Consider the following 17,529-nt stretch of genomic DNA (forward strand, 5'->3'; position numbering starts at 1 on the left):
GAATTCGTGACTACTATTTTTTGGTGCGACGTGGATCGAGTAAACTTACGAGTTAACGTAATAATCTACAAAATATGTTATCTCGATAAATCATTTTAGACAGACTTGAGTGTATAAATATAATTATAATAAAAAATTAAATCTAGCAGATTCGCTATTGGCAAAAATTTTATTCTCCTAAAAGCATTAAAGCCCACCAAATTCAATATCCGAAAGATATATACGAATATTGCGACCGTCAAATTTGAGAATCCTGTATCAATTTCCAATAACGAAATCATGAATCTAATGTTGGAAGACTTGAAGTCCATGACGCATGGAATACCAATTTTAGTCCAATGAGGCAAAAAAATTTCAATTCATACTAAAATTGGTGTCCGAAAATTGAAAATCATGTGTACAACCGCTTTACATAATTCACTGTTTAATTTTTTATTCTAGTTTTACAAATTCTAATATGAAATGTACGTGACTATCGACTTTACCTCGTAGCTATTCTATGATAATCAATTTTAGTTGTTGAAATGTACTAAAGACCAAAATTGATTTCCCATAAATTTCCATTGCACATGTAAAGGACACACTACTAAAAATAGATATTGCTTGAGAATGAGTGACAACTTGGAGAAAAACTGAAGATGAAGATGTAAGAACCAAATCTTACAGCTTCAGAGAGCGTGCATGTCGGCTCCTAAAAATCCAGTGACATCCCACTTTTCGGAGACACTAGGAACAGTTGGTCGTGTGGTAGTTGATAAGGAGTCATTTCCGCCGGAATCAGACACCGTGGGACTCCTAACACCCCCGCCGAGGCTGCTATCTTGTTCTCCCTTAGGAAAATTTAATCTTTAATTTGCATGTATTTGCCACCAGGACCAACATGGGTGCTTTCTTTCGCTTGACGAGCATTTTCTTCCAGTTCAATATGTCTCTCAGCCTGAGCAGATGTTCGGCAAGCAGCACCTCGAGCTTCCTGCAAACCCAAATAGAAAGCCATGTACGTATTCCAGACAGCAACCATGTTCTTAAGGTGGGTAAAGGCTAAACAAAATATAGGTTGTTACACATTGTTATATACTATTTTCATGATTCCAAAGTTTATTATTACACTTGACTGTTAAGGGGGACGAAATTACAGTTGTCAAGCAATGAAAATCAGGACAATATACAAGAAAGGGAAAAATTAATTATCCATTGTGCATTATATCCGAAGGCTTTCTATTCTTTTCAAAATGCATCTGTTTTATTATATGGTCCAATATATCAAGGTTCATGATCAAAAGTTTAAAAATATCTAAAGAAGAAATAGAAGAATAAATGCAACAAAGACACCAAAAGGTGAATTTATAAGTCAAAAGAGAGCTCAAGTCATCAGAGATCAGGCGTGTTTTCGCTCGAAGCCAAGACAGAAAAGTCAAGAAAATGAAACACCGATAACACAGATATGTGATAGCTAGCTGCTTTAATCAAAGATAGGAAAATATCTATCCAGTGAAAGACAATAATCACAGTCCGATATATTAGTGGGAAGATGAAATTATTTGGTTGCTATTTTTGGAGCATACATATGTCAGTTGCATTTTCCTTTGATAATGTGGAAAGATCAACAAGACGTTGACTATGTCTCTTGTGAGACGGTCTCACGAATCTTTATATATGATACGGGTCAATCCTACCGATATTCACAATAACAAGTAATATTCTTAGCATAAAAAGTAATAATATTTCATGAATGACCCAAATAAAAGATCTGTTTCACAAAATATGACCGTGAGACCGTCTCATACAAGTTTTTGTCTTTTTTGATGTAATATGTTGTCATTTGGTTTATATACAGTTTACTTTTATTCATATATATATATATATAATAAATGTTATATGATTTCTTTTGTTTGGATTATTCTTCTAAAATTATCTTTAAATGTGATAAAAATTATTTTTTTAACATAAATTTGTTTCAAGACAATAAAATATCTTCTTACGATAAAATAACATAAAAATGTACGTAGAAACGAAAACAAGGAGAAGTTTAATCATAAAAATACAAGTTATTACGAGTTTATCAATAACTATTTAAAAATAAAAATTTGAAGATTAATTTTAATTGCATGGAAAATTTCCAATTTATTTATTTTTATTATTTTAAGAAATTGATTGACTCGGAACGAGGAATTTGACCAACATAATTCGTTAACACCAAATTAAATATCTAAATGTTGGTAGGTGAAGCCAGAACCACGGTTTTTTCCTTCGTAGCTCGAAACTCGTGAGAATCAGGAAATAGTGCACACTGCAGAGTGGAGCCGCCTCCTCGGTTATTTTTCACCCACCACTATCTATAGACGAGATATACACCAAGCTGTCAATGCTTTCCATTTGCTGCTCACTTTCTCTATTCTACCGCCCGTTTCTTCAGGTATCCCATCATTTACTTTTGATGAGATGATGTAATTATCTCGATATTGAGTTCCAGATTTTTAATTGTTTTCTATCATTTCGTGTTTTTTGTTGTGTGTTTTTTTTTGTTTCTTATGCTTGTGAATGGATCTTTGGATCGGTGATGCATATTGTAAGCTACGCTCTTGCATTTTTGAGCTTTCGCGGTACTGGATCGTATTACGTGATAGAGATCTGCAATTTTGCTTGTATATTTTTGTGTGCGTGATTCGTGAATGAATTGGTGTGCCTGTTGTGTTAATTGGACAAGAATATCCTCTTGTTAGTGGATCCATAGCTAGTCGGGAGTATATTTCGCCTTACCGAGTGTCTGTCTATTCAGTTTTTAAGCATTTTTTTTACGAGAGATCAAAGCTCATGCATATAAAATGTTCTTCCTATGTAATACGTGGTCTTCGGTCAAAATAATTCTGTTTGATACTTCAAAACAGAATTTAAACCAAAAGTAAGCTGATCATGGCTCCAGCTGCAGCAAGTGATTCAATTAAGCCTAGAGGTAACATTTTGTTTGGTGTTTATTTATTTAGCAGCTACATGCATATACATGCTATTGCGAGCATTTGTTGCTTCCATCCCTCAGCTTTCTTGTGGCGTGTGGCCATCAATCTTGTAGATTGGATTTTCCAGTCTTTCAGTTGTATGTTTTCCTCATTTTCCTCGTTTCAGTTGAATATCGCTTTTTTCATTAAGCCTAAGACTTCGCTGAGGAGCTATTTTGTTCTTGAAAAAAAAAATTCTATAGGAAAAACATTACACCGACATCTACAAAAATTTACATGGTCAAGACTAAAAAATTTCATTAAAAATATGTAGACAGCAATTCTAGTTTCAATGTTCTGATTCGACTCCTCTAAACCTGGCCTGTTGAACCGCTGAATTGCTTTTGTCAGGAGGATTCAGAAGTCTTGAATACGTTGCAAAGTCTCGGTTTTCTCCATGGGCTGTATTATGAAGTAGAATCACTCCTGTTTATAGCCATAGCCTTTAAACCTCACAGGATTTGGTTAATGGGTCACTTGGCTGTATACATAAAACTCGTAAATAAATCTATGGATGCAAATTTTTTCAATTAATGTTATTTCTTGCTGACCTATTAAAATATTGATGTGCATATCGGTAGTACATTTGAGCAATTCAATTCCTTTGAGAATATGCAACCTAAATTTATCTGGTTTATTTATATCTGATGCAACACAATAATCATTTAAACTGTGAACTCTTCTGCTAATAAACACTTTCTACCACGTATTTGCTTGCTTTCATCTGATCTATAAAATGTTAATAGATGTCTGCATCGTTGGAGTTGCCCGAACACCTATGGGTGGATTTCTTGGTTCTCTTTCGTCATTATCAGCAACAAAGCTCGGGTCTATAGCTATTGCATGTAACGTTACAAACCTTTACACATTATATTTGACATGGAAATGTGATACTTTTGATTGTAAGAATTGTTGTTTCTTAATAATGTTGTTTTCACCTTCTGGATTTTAGGTGCTCTGAAGAGAGCAAATATTGATCCATCATTTGTACAAGAAGTTTTCTTTGGAAATGTACTCAGTGCAAACTTAGGACAGGCTCCTGCTAGGCAGGCGGCATTAGGTGCTGGGATCCCTAACACGGTGATCTGTACCACTGTCAACAAAGTCTGTGCCTCAGGGATGAAAGGTTTGATGCATATCAATTGATGATTTATCAAAAATCTACTTAATGCATTTATCCAGGAGAATATAAAACTTATTTTCAGCAACAATGCTTGCTGCACAAAGTATCCAGTTGGGCATCAATGATGTTGTGGTGGCTGGTGGCATGGAAAGCATGTCTAATGTCCCAAAGTACTTGGCAGAAGCAAGGTTGGTACTCCAGTGCAAAATGGACTGGCTTTGTAATTTTCTTGCAACTTCTTAGTAAAAATGATCCTTAGATTGAAATCGAAACTATTTTTGGCATTTTTATCAAGCCTTGTATTATTGTCATTGTTTTTTCATATTCTTGTATGACTTTAACCAAAGATAGATGGTTGTCCTGAAGCCAGCTTTATTTAAAGCACCATTGATTTCGTAAACAACAAACTAGCTTCATTCTATTTGGTATTAACTGTAGAATGATTGGAAAATGACTAGTGTCGCATCAACATTGTTGAATTTACATTAATATTTCCTGGATCTCTTCATATTTCAGGAAGGGCTCACGACTTGGACATGATTCCCTTGTTGATGGAATGCTGAAAGATGGATTATGGGATGTTTATAATGATTTTGGCATGGGAGTTTGTGCTGAATTATGTGCTGAACACCATAATATTACAAGAGAAGAGCAGGTTCATTTATATTATTGCATTGGTTTGATGAATATATTTGATCTAGTCTATTTCAAAAAAAATACATCACAATTTTGTTTTGGGAATTTCGGGAGAGAATGCTTTAGGAGAATAAGTTATCAATTTGGTTTTATTTTAGAAAAATCAAGTTAGTAGGATAAAATTATTCTAAAATAGTATATTTTACATTTAAACATAACCTAATAATAGAGTGTTCTTGGAAATGACAAAAGGTCTAGTTAAGAATAATAATCATGTTGAGAGATGTGACGACGAGGTAAATTTTGATATGGAACTCTATATGAGGTTCACCGTCTTCTTTGGCGTTTTTTTAAAATTTATTCATAAAGGGAAATAAGTGACTTTGTATTTAAAATAACCATTTTGCTTTCATTTATTCGATTTTATCAGTTAGAAAATCTGTCGCTTATCTCTAGAGGAGTTGATACTTATACACTCAATCTGCACAGGACAATTATGCAGTTCAGAGCTTTGAGCGTGGAATTGCTGCTCAAGATGGTGGTGCATTTGCATGGGAGATTGTTCCAGTAAGATAACCAGATGATAGCTTGTGACATAGCTCTTGTCTTTTTTTGTGGCATTATAAACGTAATCTTGTGCTTGCAGGTTGAAGTGTCTGGGGGTAGAGGAAAGCCATCCACAATTGTCGATAAGGATGAAGGTTTGGGAAAGGTGAATTTACCCATCTGTTCTTTTCTATGTATACATTGGAGTACAAGGTTTTGCCATTCAGTTCTGTCCAGATTTCTCGTCTTCATTTGGTCACTGTCGTCAACCCACTCCTTTACAAGTGTAACTTAAATATCAGAGAAATTTTAAGGTCTATTAAGTAATCAAACATTTTAAAGGATATCCCAAAAGTAAAGGTATATACAAGCTGTTAAACATTAAAGGGTCCCATGATCGACCTAACAAAAGTCAATCACTATGTCCAAGAAAAAAAGATAATTCCCCCCTCCCCTCTCCAGACCTGAAAGAGTTTTCTGCAACTGTTGCGGCTCCAAAGAAATAGCAGTTTTTTTTCATACGTGATATGGATGGGCATCCATCATCAAGTTAGAAAGATGAAGAGTATTATCTTTTGTGTGTGTACATCCATGTGCTAGATTCTCATGATTTATACCTGCATTTCTTCATAAAAGAGATTGTTTTTTTACTAATTGTTTTATATCCTGTCAGTTTGATGCTGCAAAATTGAAGAAGCTAAGGCCAAGTTTTAAGGAGACAGGTGGTACAGTCACGGCGGGCAATGCTTCTAGCATAAGGTCTTTTGAGCTTCATCACTTTATGCTGTATTACAATGTAATGAAATGGAGATATTATCTTATTTTTTTAGTGAAAATGACTGAAAATCCTCATCCTCTTCTATGTTGATTACGGATTGAAGCATAACCCCACATCTCAGTTTCGCACTACTTTTCTGTGATGGCTACTTTATTATTTGCTTCTTTTAGTGGTGTTTTAATTGGTTGCAAGTAAAATGGGGCAACATTGTTTTCATTGCAATTTCCTTAGAAATATCAGTAATTGAAATATACATGCTGATATTCTTTTCAATTATATTCAAGGAATTTCAAGTTTACTGCAAAATTTTAAATGTGTCACTTTGATTTAACAAAGGGATTGAACCCAATGCTAATGGTTCTTACAAAATCATACTAATTATCTTGGCGTTGGGTGGTTTAAATTCCTTAAATGGTTTTTTTTAAGCATTGTTTCTCAGAATGTTGAATGGTAGTTTTTTTAATCGACTGTTGAAATAAGATTTTATTTTCAGTGATGGTGCTGCTGCTCTCATTTTAGTCAGTGGAGAGAAGGTTGTGAAGCTTGGTCTAGATGTCATTGCAAAGATCTCAGGATATGCTGATGCTGCTCAGGTAATCTTGTGAGTTTATGACCTTAAAAGGATCTAAAAAAAAATTCTCCTCATTTTCAGTCTTGTAATGTTTGAATATACAATTGCAAATTGGAGCACATTATGCAGGCACCTGAATTATTTACAACTGCACCAGCACTTGCAATTCCAAAAGCAATTTCAAATGCTGGTTTAGAAGCATCTCGAATAGACTATTATGAGATTAATGAAGCCTTTGCGGTATGCCATTAAGCACCTTCATTAGCCTAAGTGAGAAAATAGTTTGGCGATTTTGAATCTGTTGTTCTTACTTCTTAATCTACCTTGTGGTCCTCATCTAGGTTGTTGCTCTTGCAAATCAGAAGCTTCTTGGTATTGCTCCTGTGAGTTTCCCAATTTCAATTTTCTCAATTCGACTAAATTTCATTCTTTGCAAAATGTTATCAGCCAGTTACGCCATATATGTAACTACCGACCTTGAAATTAGTGATGAAATATTTTGCAGGAAAAAGTTAACATTCACGGTGGAGCTGTAGCCTTGGGGCATCCTCTAGGTTGCAGTGGAGCTCGTATCCTGGTCACACTTTTGGGGGTATATTTTCCCTTGTACTAAGTATTCAATATTCAATTAATTTGCATGATTCTACTTGAAATTTGTGTTGGATACCGGTGCTTGGTGGCCATCAACTGTGGAAGTGATATTTTTCTTCAATGCTAAAACTTTGGGTATATATATATATATATATATTCTGTTGCTGGAACAAGATGATATGCAAATTCATTAAAATGATAAAATTTCGTTGTCTAGGTATTGAAGCAGAAGAATGGTAAATACGGAGTTGGTGGTGTTTGCAATGGAGGAGGAGGTGCTTCAGCCTTCGTCGTAGAGCTTCTGTAACCAGATACCCAGCATTTTTTGGTAAGTATGTGGCTTCAGCTGCATTTGTCTGGCTCTATGGAAGTAATGGGCACCCAAGCGAACTAGATTTGTTTGTAACATCTCCAGTTTAGATGAAGTATTCTTGATTTTACATGGTTCTGTTTTTGTTTTTTTTTTTTTATCGAGTAAGTTGAATAAATTGTACTCTTCGATTGTAGAAGCTAACGAATGTTTTAATGGCAAGTGAATTGACTTCTCACGATTTTGTGGCATTTAATTGAGATGAAGTATTGGATAGTGTCTTCAAATAAACCAAAGTGTAAAATACTAACCAACGTATAAGCTTTTCTGACTCTGGTTTTATTGAAACACTGCTAACATACAAGCTTTTCTGACTCCGGTTTTGTTGGAACAGCTGCTAAAAGTCAACATATCTTTAGTTTCGAGTTTCTGACTCTAATGCTACATTTGTTTTCACAGTTGAACAACTTCCTGAAGCCGTCGAAAATCTTGAGAATCCTCGATTCACCACTTTTAATATCTCTCAATCTCCTCCTCAGTATCTGGCGTACACAAAGGAAAGGAAGACGATGATCATCACATCATGAAGTGCTAGATTAATATTTCATCAGTAAAAACATCAAGAAGAATATCAACTTTATATTCTGCATAGGGGGTTGCAAGCAAGTTCAAGTAGCCAAATAGCAACTCGAGTTTAGCATGAGTATCTCTGTTCAAAGCTTGATTTAATTTTTTTACAAATATTTCAATTAATACTTTACCATTTATCTTTTTAATAAATTACATGCGTTAAAAATTAGGTTTATAAAAAAATTAGGGATACTCTAGTTAATATTGCCCAGTTAGCCACACTCGAGCTAGATTGATACACAAAAAAATCGAGCCGGAGGGTTATTGGGTTGTAAAAAATGAGAGGGAAAAGAAAAGACTATACAAAGGGCATTGAGGCATCAACGTAATCACTCGCATCTTCTTTTCAAGGAAAGAAAATGAACCATGCAATTGTAAGTCTTAAAACTTCGGTCAATATTCTTGTTCTATTAGCCACCACTAATCTCCAAGCAATCGATGCGTGTTTCACCCATGATTACATGGTTGTTATTAACTGCCTTTGATTTCTCATTTACTAGTGATGGACATCTCACAATAAAAATGGGCTTTCAGCCTTTCACAAAACCAACATCCTCAAAATAACTCTTGAGAACTTTGCAAAATGTTTTGGCATGTGTAATACCTTAATCGGCCACTTGACTACGCAAGATAATTCAAAACTTCCAGCGCAGGGACAGAGAATAAGGAATATAATATAATGTAAAAGAAGGCCAATGGTTAATCTTGTAGTTCAAATGATGGATTTTAACATCCCAAACTTGAAAAAACTATTAAATTAATCCCAAGATTCCTTTTTTAGCGGCGCACTTTCTGTCAGAACAAACTACTAAAGAACAAATAATATACCCTTGTCTGATGGCGAATGTTCAAAGTTCAAACTATAGTTGGTGATGGAAGTTTACTACTTTCATCGACACAAAGATAGAGAGGTACACCACCTTGTAACCGACCAAAATGTCACAACTTTCAGTTGAACATTGCTCAACAGAGAAGTTCTCAGCATTTCCAAAATATCACTGCTCTCCTAAAAATGTGTTTTTGTTGACTTGAGCTAAGCTTAAAACAGCATTTGAGAACAGATCACAATCTGACATCGAGAAAATTCATTTCTATTCCACCAAGTATGGATATTGAAGATTTTCTCCTTTCTTCTATTTCTTAAACAAAAAGCCTAGTTTTCAACAGACTACATCGTGTTTATCAACCAATGCACAAAAAATGCATGTTGTCAACATCAAGAATTTAGAAATCAAACGTACAAAACAGAAACAAAAAGAACTGACTCCTCTGCAATCAGACCAAAAAAAGATCAGTGGATTAAGCAATTGATTACCAAGACCAAATATTTTCAGATACGAAAAATTCATTAATCGACCTCTCTTGTATAATATAAAACATATAAACACATGAATGTCAAATGACCTCTCTTGGTTAATATAATTGCTTAAAAGAACACCTTTTTTTATATACCATTAAAGAACACTTTGCCGCAAAAGCAAATGGGCGTCATCTCACTCTAAACATGATAATAAGCTAATATTAAGACCCGCATAAATTCAATTTCTAGTGAAGTGCAAGGACTAGACATGAATGAACACACTGCAACAAAAAACAATCTGAAATCCCAGTAGAAAAAAAACCATTTTGCGAACACAACATTCTTGATAGATTTGGTGCTCTATAAGTGCAAAATTTATTAATCGATTAACTGAACTGTACCTTAAATCTTGAAGCTTTGACAAGAGTTCCAATGGAGAATGGGGTACTGAGCGAGCGAAAAGGGCGAGCAGCGAACGAGGATGGAGAAAAATGGATGGGCCCATGTAGACAACTAGAGGCCCATCCAAAATGGGCCTGAGACCTCCCTTTTAAAGGGCTATGGGTGCTACAAGCCCATGGTAAGCCTAGATAGGCTTTCCATCACACAATTTCAATTGTTCCAAATGACGTACAAACTTTTATCGTCATTTGAACATATTGACCGAAAAAACAATAGTATAAAATTAAAAGATAAATAAAGAAATTACAACTATCCATATCAGTTAGATGAATGCCGTTGTCAACCCAACAAAAAATAATTAATTTAATACCATGTTATAAAAAATTTATGCCATTAGATGACTCAAACAAAATATTTGGAAAATAAGAAATAAAAATGGAACGTTTTACATAATTTATTAAGGTTTTTCAATTTCTAAAAAAATATTATAGATTTTTCCTTTTTTATTTTGAAATGAGGATGTTGAAGATTTTTTCACAAAGGTTGACCGAGCTTCTCGAAACACGTTTGCAATTGTTGATCTACACGTGTCGATCATTATTGCTGTCGAATAAGGGGAATTAAATCCATTGTCCATTACATAGAAACTACATAGCGATAATAAAGGGAATTAAATTCATTGTCCATTACATAGAAACTACGTTGAATCTCAGTTTAGAAAGTACATAATTCTATTAATACCAGAACCGAAAGTACTTAATTACAAGGCACAAATCTATTAATCGCACAGCAATTCCGCATCAATCCAAACATACATAATTTCAGACTCCTCAAAAACAATAGTACGATTTTCGAAATATAATTATCTACTCCATTCTATATTGTATTACATATTACACAAAAATAAATAATTTTAATTATGTAAAAAATTACTTGATATAATGGCCAAATATATGACGTACATTCTCATGTGGCATTTTATGTAGAGAGTTAGCAGAGGATTTCGTTTCAAGACTTTCCTATTAAAGTCCATTAAATTTCGAAAATCGAGGTTGCACTTTTAATATAAATACATCAGACATAATTTATCCAACATCAAATTTAATTCACTTGTACAACAGTTCGAGCTCATCTTTAAATTTGCTCTTCAATGACTCCCTCTTCAATTTCAGAGCTGCAGTGACCAAACCACTTTCTGGAGTCCATGGCTCCGGCAACAGCGTAACCTTTGCCGGAATTTCAGACTTTTCAAGTTTAGCCGCCTTGGCTGCCTGCATGTTATACCAATGGAATGAGTAAAATGCTACGTTATAGGGATAAAGATGTGCCAGTAATATTTGACAAAGATAAATTTTTTAAAAAAAAACATTGGAAATGTTACTACCAACACTTCGCTTTTTCCAATTTAGCCGAATTGACTTTTTCTTATGTCCTTTCCTCTGGTAGGAATTTACATAGTTCCTTATTTCTGTTCACAATCAAGATATAACTTTATCCAATTCCGTACTATCATTTTTTCCTTTTTAAGATTGATCTTTTCTCTTGTAGCTATTCATCTCTTGTAGCTATTCATCCCCATATCTGACCAATAAGAACCCAACACGATGAGTGAGCACTTTCAGAAAGTAGGACATATAATATGTATAGGTACAAAATGTTTCCACTCCAGAGGGGTTTAAAAGGCCGCGGTCTGATTATGTACCCATGCATCAAGCAACAACACAGCAAAACTTTTAAGAAAAATCATAAATTCACCATAGAAACAAGAGGTTCATGCGATGGATTTTAACTAGATGACAAGGGTATATATTCTACAGAAGTGAAAAGAAACAAACCTTGAAAAGTGATTGTTGAACCTCATTCTTCGCTTCAGACTTTTTGCATAGATCAGGAAAATCCCCGTACTTAATTCCAGAATCACGGGCCCATCCCTCAAGAGCCTGATGTGCAGGCACCACGAGGGCTACACAAAAGTTGTGGAAGGGATCCGCATAGACCATAATACTATCAACATATGTGCTCGACGACACTGCTGCCTCAACCTGAAATTATCAGCATTGACGAATCAAATTCTACCTTGATCAAACACAGAAACATAAAAGTGTACTATACTCGTGTTAAACTTGATGGAGGGTATCCTCTTTGGTTGTTTATAATCTCAGTTAATAAGCCTTAATGAAGATTCCAAGCCCAAAAGACCAGCCTATTACATTTGAGACCCTACGATGCTTATAAGTGACTCAAAGTTTTGCTTGCGCAACTAATACGATATCGTGACATTGTCCACCTCTTGGCAATCGATGCCCATGGGGTCCATCACTCACGTTTATTTGTATCCAAGCACTTCTTAATACGAACTATAAGGGCTGTAACATGCATGTGACCATAACATCAATGCTGACCGATGGTAACCCTTTCCAATGTACCTCATCCACTTAATTGATTCTCAACAAACCGCACAAATACTAGACCATAACATTAAGATGAGAGATCAAACCAAATGCATTAATATCATGTAATTAGCCAAAGATGAGAGATCAATCCCCAAAAATAGCATATTTGATGAGAGACCAACCAAGTTGATCCCACTCCACAATTGATTGGCAACTGATATATTACCTTTCCAAGTGAGATGTACTCGCCATGTTGAAGCTTCACGATATCTTTCTTCCTATCAATAATCTCAAGACATCCATCAGGGTGAAACCTTCCAATATCACCAGTGTAGAACCAACGCATGCCCCTCTCATCGACCTGTATGAGAGAAATACATTAGTTAGAAACTAGAAAGAGGTACCATTAGTTGCTTAATTACCTTGTCCACTAAAAGCGAGTTTGCACCTCGTACACCTCTTTAGTTTTGGAATCATTGTTAAAATACCCAGCTGTCACGCTGTGTCCACCAATAACAATCTCTCCCCGTGGCATTGGCTTATCTACTATAGTATAACCACCTTCTTCCCAAGACACGAGCTGCAAAAATAAGTACCAAAGAAAAGTTAGGCAGAAATAAACAAAAATGTTTGATCCAAAAACTGAACACTTCAAAATTACAACTGGTAGTTTCTTTTGCCTTCACATTTTATTATTTTCAGTAGGAAGTGTTTAATTACAGGCCCTCGGGATTGAAATGTAGAGGTTAACTTGCCGGATTGCAAACAATCTTAGATAAGGATTGATCCAAAAGTAGATTATAACATATAACTTACGGTTAGGGGATGCTCTTGAACATTCTTTTGAACGCAGTCTTTAATAGTTGAATAAAGAATGAATTCCATTAAAATTATAAAAGAAAGACAAACGAGGAAGATGTCTCAGACATTATTCACTTGCTTGCTCTAGCAAGAAAAATCACAAATTTAATATTCAAATAATACTTAGCAAATTAAATTTTACCTTGACGTAGCAACAAGGAAGTGGAGGACCAACACGCCCAACAGAAGGGTCATCCCACTCTGAAAAGGCAGCTCCTGCACATGTTTCAGTCAAGCCATATCCTTGACCAATAGGCGCCCTATGAACATAAGCAGATCCAGGTGCCAAAAAACATACCAAAGACAATTTGAAAAATTCAGACAACTCGTTCAGCAGAAGCAAATGCACTGGTTGAATGGATACTGTGATTATTTCTGTAAAGTTAAATCGTAGAAGAAATACCCCATGCAAATGTTGATAAATCTCTGAGCATCTCCCGACAAAGGAGCTCCACCACAAAGCATAAGTCGAATTTCTCCTCCAAGGATAGACCTTATCTTCTTAAAAACAACAATATCCCAAAAGAGACTTTCTATACCCCACGCACCAAACAAGCTTCCCTCAATAGTTGCCAATCGACGATTGTAAGCAATATTGAAAAGTTTTTTCACAAAACCTCCCTTTTCATCAACCTGACACAAAGAAAAGGATACATGAGTTAGAGGCTTCATTACTCGCAACTGCACCGGCAAATAATAGAGCAGCACACTGCCTTACCCCTGTCTCCCTCCCTAGCTAATTGGGAAAACACGACTTAAGAAAAGGATACATATTAAAGAAGATAAAACTGAATCTCTTCGACCTTTACAACCTCATACACAACACACATTTAAAGCATACTGATGAAGAAGAAAACACAGTTTATGAAAGACCTTCTTCAGAACTCCGTCTCTAACACGGTCTAGGATAGCTGGAACAGCTGCCATCAGTGTAGGCTTCAATGCAGATGCATCTCCCTGTGTTCCTTTTTTTATTTTGTTGGAGGTGTCCGTTAATGTCAGTGCTGAGCCATAGCCAATTGAGGCACCTGCAGTCAACATCACAGTCTAGAAAAGCACAATATCTTAGAGGTAGAAGAATTATCATCCGTGACCATAAGTCAAGACAAAAAGTTTAACTAACAGGCTACCTCTGCAGCTAACTCAAACACATGAGCTAAAGGCAAATAAGCAAGATAGACATCTTTGCTTCCAATTCCTGGAATGACTGTCATAACGGCAGCTGCAGTGGCCACAATGTTTCCATGAGTCATCATAACACCCTTCAAAACGAATAGGAGATCATGTTATTGATTTAAAAAAATCACAATTTGCGAGCAAAATGTGGCAGAATGGGAATCAGCATTATTCAACATTTCTGGAACATATTAAGTTTCTTACACCATTTTAACTTCTATGCATAAAACTTTAAAATCATCTCATTCAGAAAAGAGGTAACAAGCATATACATAGTATTGCAACCCATAAACATTAATTTCCTCTGAAGAAGAGCATAGTGCATTCATGAACCAAGCAATAAATTGATTTCAATGCATGTCCATCAGCATTACAACAATTTCAGTCAAACCTTAGGAAGGCCCGTACTGCCACTTGTGTACATGATGACAGCAATATCTTTCTTGGTTGGCAGACTAGGACGAGAAGGATTATTGCTTCCAAGTTTTTCAACCTCAGAAAAATAGAATTTTCTCCAATTTCCAATATCTTGGGAAGCACTGGAACCACTTGTAGTGTCTTCATCATCAATATAAATAACCTGGCTAATGGTTTTCAAACTTGAACTTACTGCAGCCAACTTCTTCAATTGCTTGGAGTCACAAATCACAGTTGATACTTGAGTCTGACAAACATTGGAGAAAGTAAGTAATACTCGCTGATGGAATTCTCACAAGGATGATCTCAACGAAAAATTTTACCCAACCATGAAAGAAAAAACAAAAGCATACTAATGTGAAGATACAAGGTAAAATAATGAATACAGAAATTGAACAGGAAAAAAGTTTTGAAGTGAGGAATTAATTACAACCTCATTAAGTGAGTGAATTAGGGCATCATCCCCTAAGGAAGCATAAATTGTAACAACAGTGATGTTCTGCCGGAAGCATGCCTGACACCAAAGAGCAAGTAAAATTGGTTATTGCACAGAAAGAAAAAACTCGGAACCAAAATAAGAAGTCCAAAAATATACACCTGAATTTATAAGATTACAAAAGAGCAAGTAAAATTGGTTATGGCACAGAAAAGACTCAGAAAGAAGAACAATACAGAAGTTCCAAAACCTACATGAAAACTTTTAATATTACCTGAAATGCTATCATCCACTCTGCGCAAGTTTCAGAAAAAATTGCAGCACGAGTGTCCATATCATGACCTATTTTAAGAAGACCGGACGCAAAGTTACAGGCACGAGTGAAAGCCTGCGCGTAAGTTTCCCACTGGTACTCTCCCAAATGAAGTTTCTCAAATTTTCGCCCATCGCTAGCTGTAACAAATTCCTTCCCAATTACTTTTCTTGTCCCAAGAAACTTTTCACCGGAATTTTTTTTACAAGACTGCTCGAACAAAGCAGCCAAAGTTGTAGCCCCTTCCCAAGGAACCTCGACCAATTTGACAGATCTAGCATTACGCATTACCAAGTCAGTCCCACCAACAACTTCAACGGGAACACCTCTCTGCTTTGACTTTCTTTTACTCCCAAGAACCACGGCAAGAAGTATAGGTATGACAACAGCCATGATGACAGCACAAACAATTCCATATGAACCATTGTCTTTAAATGTCGAAAAAGAAAAGCCACCCCCCACATCATCCATCGTGTTTGCGTTCAAGATACTTCACTTCGACCCAGTCACGATCAACTTTAGATGAACAACAATGAAACAGGTGAAAAGGTTAGCCATAATAGGAGAAATATCAGAAACGTGAATATCAAACATAGTGTGGCTAAATTAATATTATGTTCACAGAGAATTGCAAAAATATCATTAAAATTAAAATTCGATCAAAGTCAATGACTAGACACAGCAAACGATAGTATGAATCAATCCAAAGCACACATATATGGGGCCAGACTCTCCTAGGCATTACTCAAACATTGTGCTTCAGACGAGATCCCCCTGACCACTTTATCAGAAGGATGAGAAAGACTTATGCAATAATCAAATTTAATGGGTCTAGGCAGATCAAAGATTTGCAATGAGGAATGAAATAATATATTTTGGAACAAAAACTACAATTTCGAAAAGATAATATACAGTTTAGTTTACGGAGACCCCCTCTACTTCCCGTTAGGTTGATGTACCTCCCTTGGTTTCTCCTCGGTCGTTTGGCTTGAGAGAGAAAACCAAACTATTGCACGACACAAGAAAGATTAAAACTAGAAAAACACACGCAAGCAACGTAGGACATTCAAAACAAAGCAGCTGATATGAAACTCAAATAATTCACACATTACAAAAGTAAATATTCCTCCAAATAAATTATTTCTGCCCATTTCACAATTAAAAATTACTCCATCATACGTCAAAATCGTGGAAAAATCACGGATCCTGATGAACGCAAGCAGTAATGACTAACTCAATCAAAGTTAGTCGGTGACCAATTCAATTCAAGAAAAAAAAATACAAGAGCTGGTCATCTGATACTAGATACACGCAAGATTTAATTTAAAAACGTCGAAACTACTGTCATATACATGGATATAGATTAGGAAAAAAAAGGGGAAAAAAAGAGGCATCACAATGAATGAAAACTGTAAACCATACCTTGGTGGAGAGCGAATAGAAATTAGTGGGATTTGAAGATTTCGGATTTCTTAATCGGAAAATTTAGAAAGCTGGCAGCTGGATCGGGCAAAATTAGGAAACTTGTAAAGTGCTAGTAGGAACATATGTGTGTGTACATATATGCGTATGTATTTATATCTATCTCCAGGCTATGGGGGCGGGTGGTACAAGTACTTGAAATGCAGTGCTTTCAGTTTCAAACAATATATAATATATATATATATATATATATGTATATATATATATATATATATATATATATGTATTAGTAGGTACATGAGAGATGAATCGGTTCGGTTTATACATTAAAAATTAATATTTTTTATTTAAAATTTAATATTTCTCATGAATAGGTTCAATTCGAAGATTTATCTCATAAAATTAACGAATAAGACTGAGTTTTTGTATTTTCTTGGAAGAACAATTCAAACTATATTTTAATTGAAAATAAGTATGTCTCTTGTAAGACAATCACACGGGTATACATGTCAAAACGGGCTGGCGGGGCGGGCCAGCCCGCAACCCGCCGCAACCCGTCATTAGGCGGGGCGGGGCGGGCCGGCCCGCCATTTTCGCGGGCCTCTAAATGGCCAACCCAACCCAACCC

The 17,529-nt window shown here is 35.6% G+C and overlaps 2 protein-coding genes and 1 long non-coding RNA gene across 5 annotated transcripts; 1 reads left to right on the forward strand and 2 right to left on the reverse strand.

The window, feature by feature from the left end:
• The first annotated feature begins 2,256 nt into the window (after positions 1-2,256).
• Positions 2,257-8,311, forward strand: LOC140841552 (acetyl-CoA acetyltransferase 2-like). Of its 2 annotated transcripts, XM_073209076.1 has the most exons (15): positions 2,257-2,416; positions 2,889-2,953; positions 3,743-3,841; positions 3,949-4,122; positions 4,202-4,307; positions 4,636-4,774; positions 5,245-5,322; positions 5,402-5,467; positions 5,975-6,060; positions 6,573-6,672; positions 6,780-6,890; positions 6,992-7,033; positions 7,156-7,242; positions 7,459-7,569; positions 8,011-8,311. In XM_073209076.1, the coding sequence occupies exons 2-14, from the start codon at positions 2,914-2,916 to the stop codon at positions 7,546-7,548; spliced, it is 1,218 nt and encodes a 405-aa protein (XP_073065177.1). In that variant the 5' UTR covers positions 2,257-2,416; positions 2,889-2,913; the 3' UTR covers positions 7,549-7,569; positions 8,011-8,311. The 2 variants fall into 2 exon arrangements, with proteins under 2 accessions (XP_073065177.1, XP_073065167.1); XM_073209066.1 differs by lacking the exon at positions 8,011-8,311 and having other exon boundaries at positions 7,459-7,784.
• Positions 7,537-9,989, reverse strand: LOC140841563 (uncharacterized). The gene is made up of 3 exons (XR_012120222.1): positions 9,883-9,989; positions 7,649-8,093; positions 7,537-7,601 (listed from the first exon to the last, which is right to left on the reverse strand). It is a non-coding gene; the product is annotated as an uncharacterized lncRNA (long non-coding RNA).
• Positions 9,990-10,807: 818 nt separating this feature from the next.
• Positions 10,808-15,950, reverse strand: LOC140841567 (long chain acyl-CoA synthetase 8-like). 2 transcript variants are annotated; one of them, XM_073209099.1, is made up of 11 exons: positions 15,441-15,950; positions 15,164-15,244; positions 14,807-14,977; positions 14,268-14,399; positions 14,011-14,184; positions 13,541-13,770; positions 13,280-13,397; positions 12,725-12,856; positions 12,503-12,637; positions 11,719-11,925; positions 10,808-11,154 (listed from the first exon to the last, which is right to left on the reverse strand). In XM_073209099.1, the coding sequence occupies exons 1-11, from the start codon at positions 15,948-15,950 to the stop codon at positions 10,990-10,992; spliced, it is 2,055 nt and encodes a 684-aa protein (XP_073065200.1). In that variant the 3' UTR covers positions 10,808-10,989. The 2 variants fall into 2 exon arrangements, with proteins under 2 accessions (XP_073065200.1, XP_073065193.1); XM_073209092.1 differs by having other exon boundaries at positions 14,705-14,977.
• Between the last annotated feature and the right edge of the window lie 1,579 nt (positions 15,951-17,529).

This window comes from Primulina eburnea, chromosome 1 (assembly GCF_022965805.1).
Source record: "Primulina eburnea isolate SZY01 chromosome 1, ASM2296580v1, whole genome shotgun sequence".
NCBI lineage: Eukaryota > Viridiplantae > Streptophyta > Magnoliopsida > Lamiales > Gesneriaceae > Primulina > Primulina eburnea.

Coding starts and splice junctions, on each gene's coding strand:
- LOC140841552 (XM_073209076.1), top strand. CDS start 2,914: ATGGCTCCAGCTGCAGCAAGTGATTCAATTAAGCCTAGAG. Junction 4,775..5,244: donor ATATTACAAGAGAAGAGCAG/GTTCATTTATAT, acceptor CAATCTGCACAG/GACAATTATGCAGTTCAGAG. Junction 6,673..6,779: donor GATATGCTGATGCTGCTCAG/GTAATCTTGTGA, acceptor CACATTATGCAG/GCACCTGAATTATTTACAAC.
- LOC140841567 (XM_073209092.1), bottom strand. CDS start 15,950: ATGGATGATGTGGGGGGTGGCTTTTCTTTTTCGACATTTAAAGACAAT. Junction 12,857..13,279: donor TTCCTTGTTGCTACGTCAAG/GTAAAATTTAAT, acceptor TTATTTTTGCAG/CTCGTGTCTTGGGAAGAAGG. Junction 11,926..12,502: donor AGTACATCTCACTTGGAAAG/GTAATATATCAG, acceptor TGATAATTTCAG/GTTGAGGCAGCAGTGTCGTC.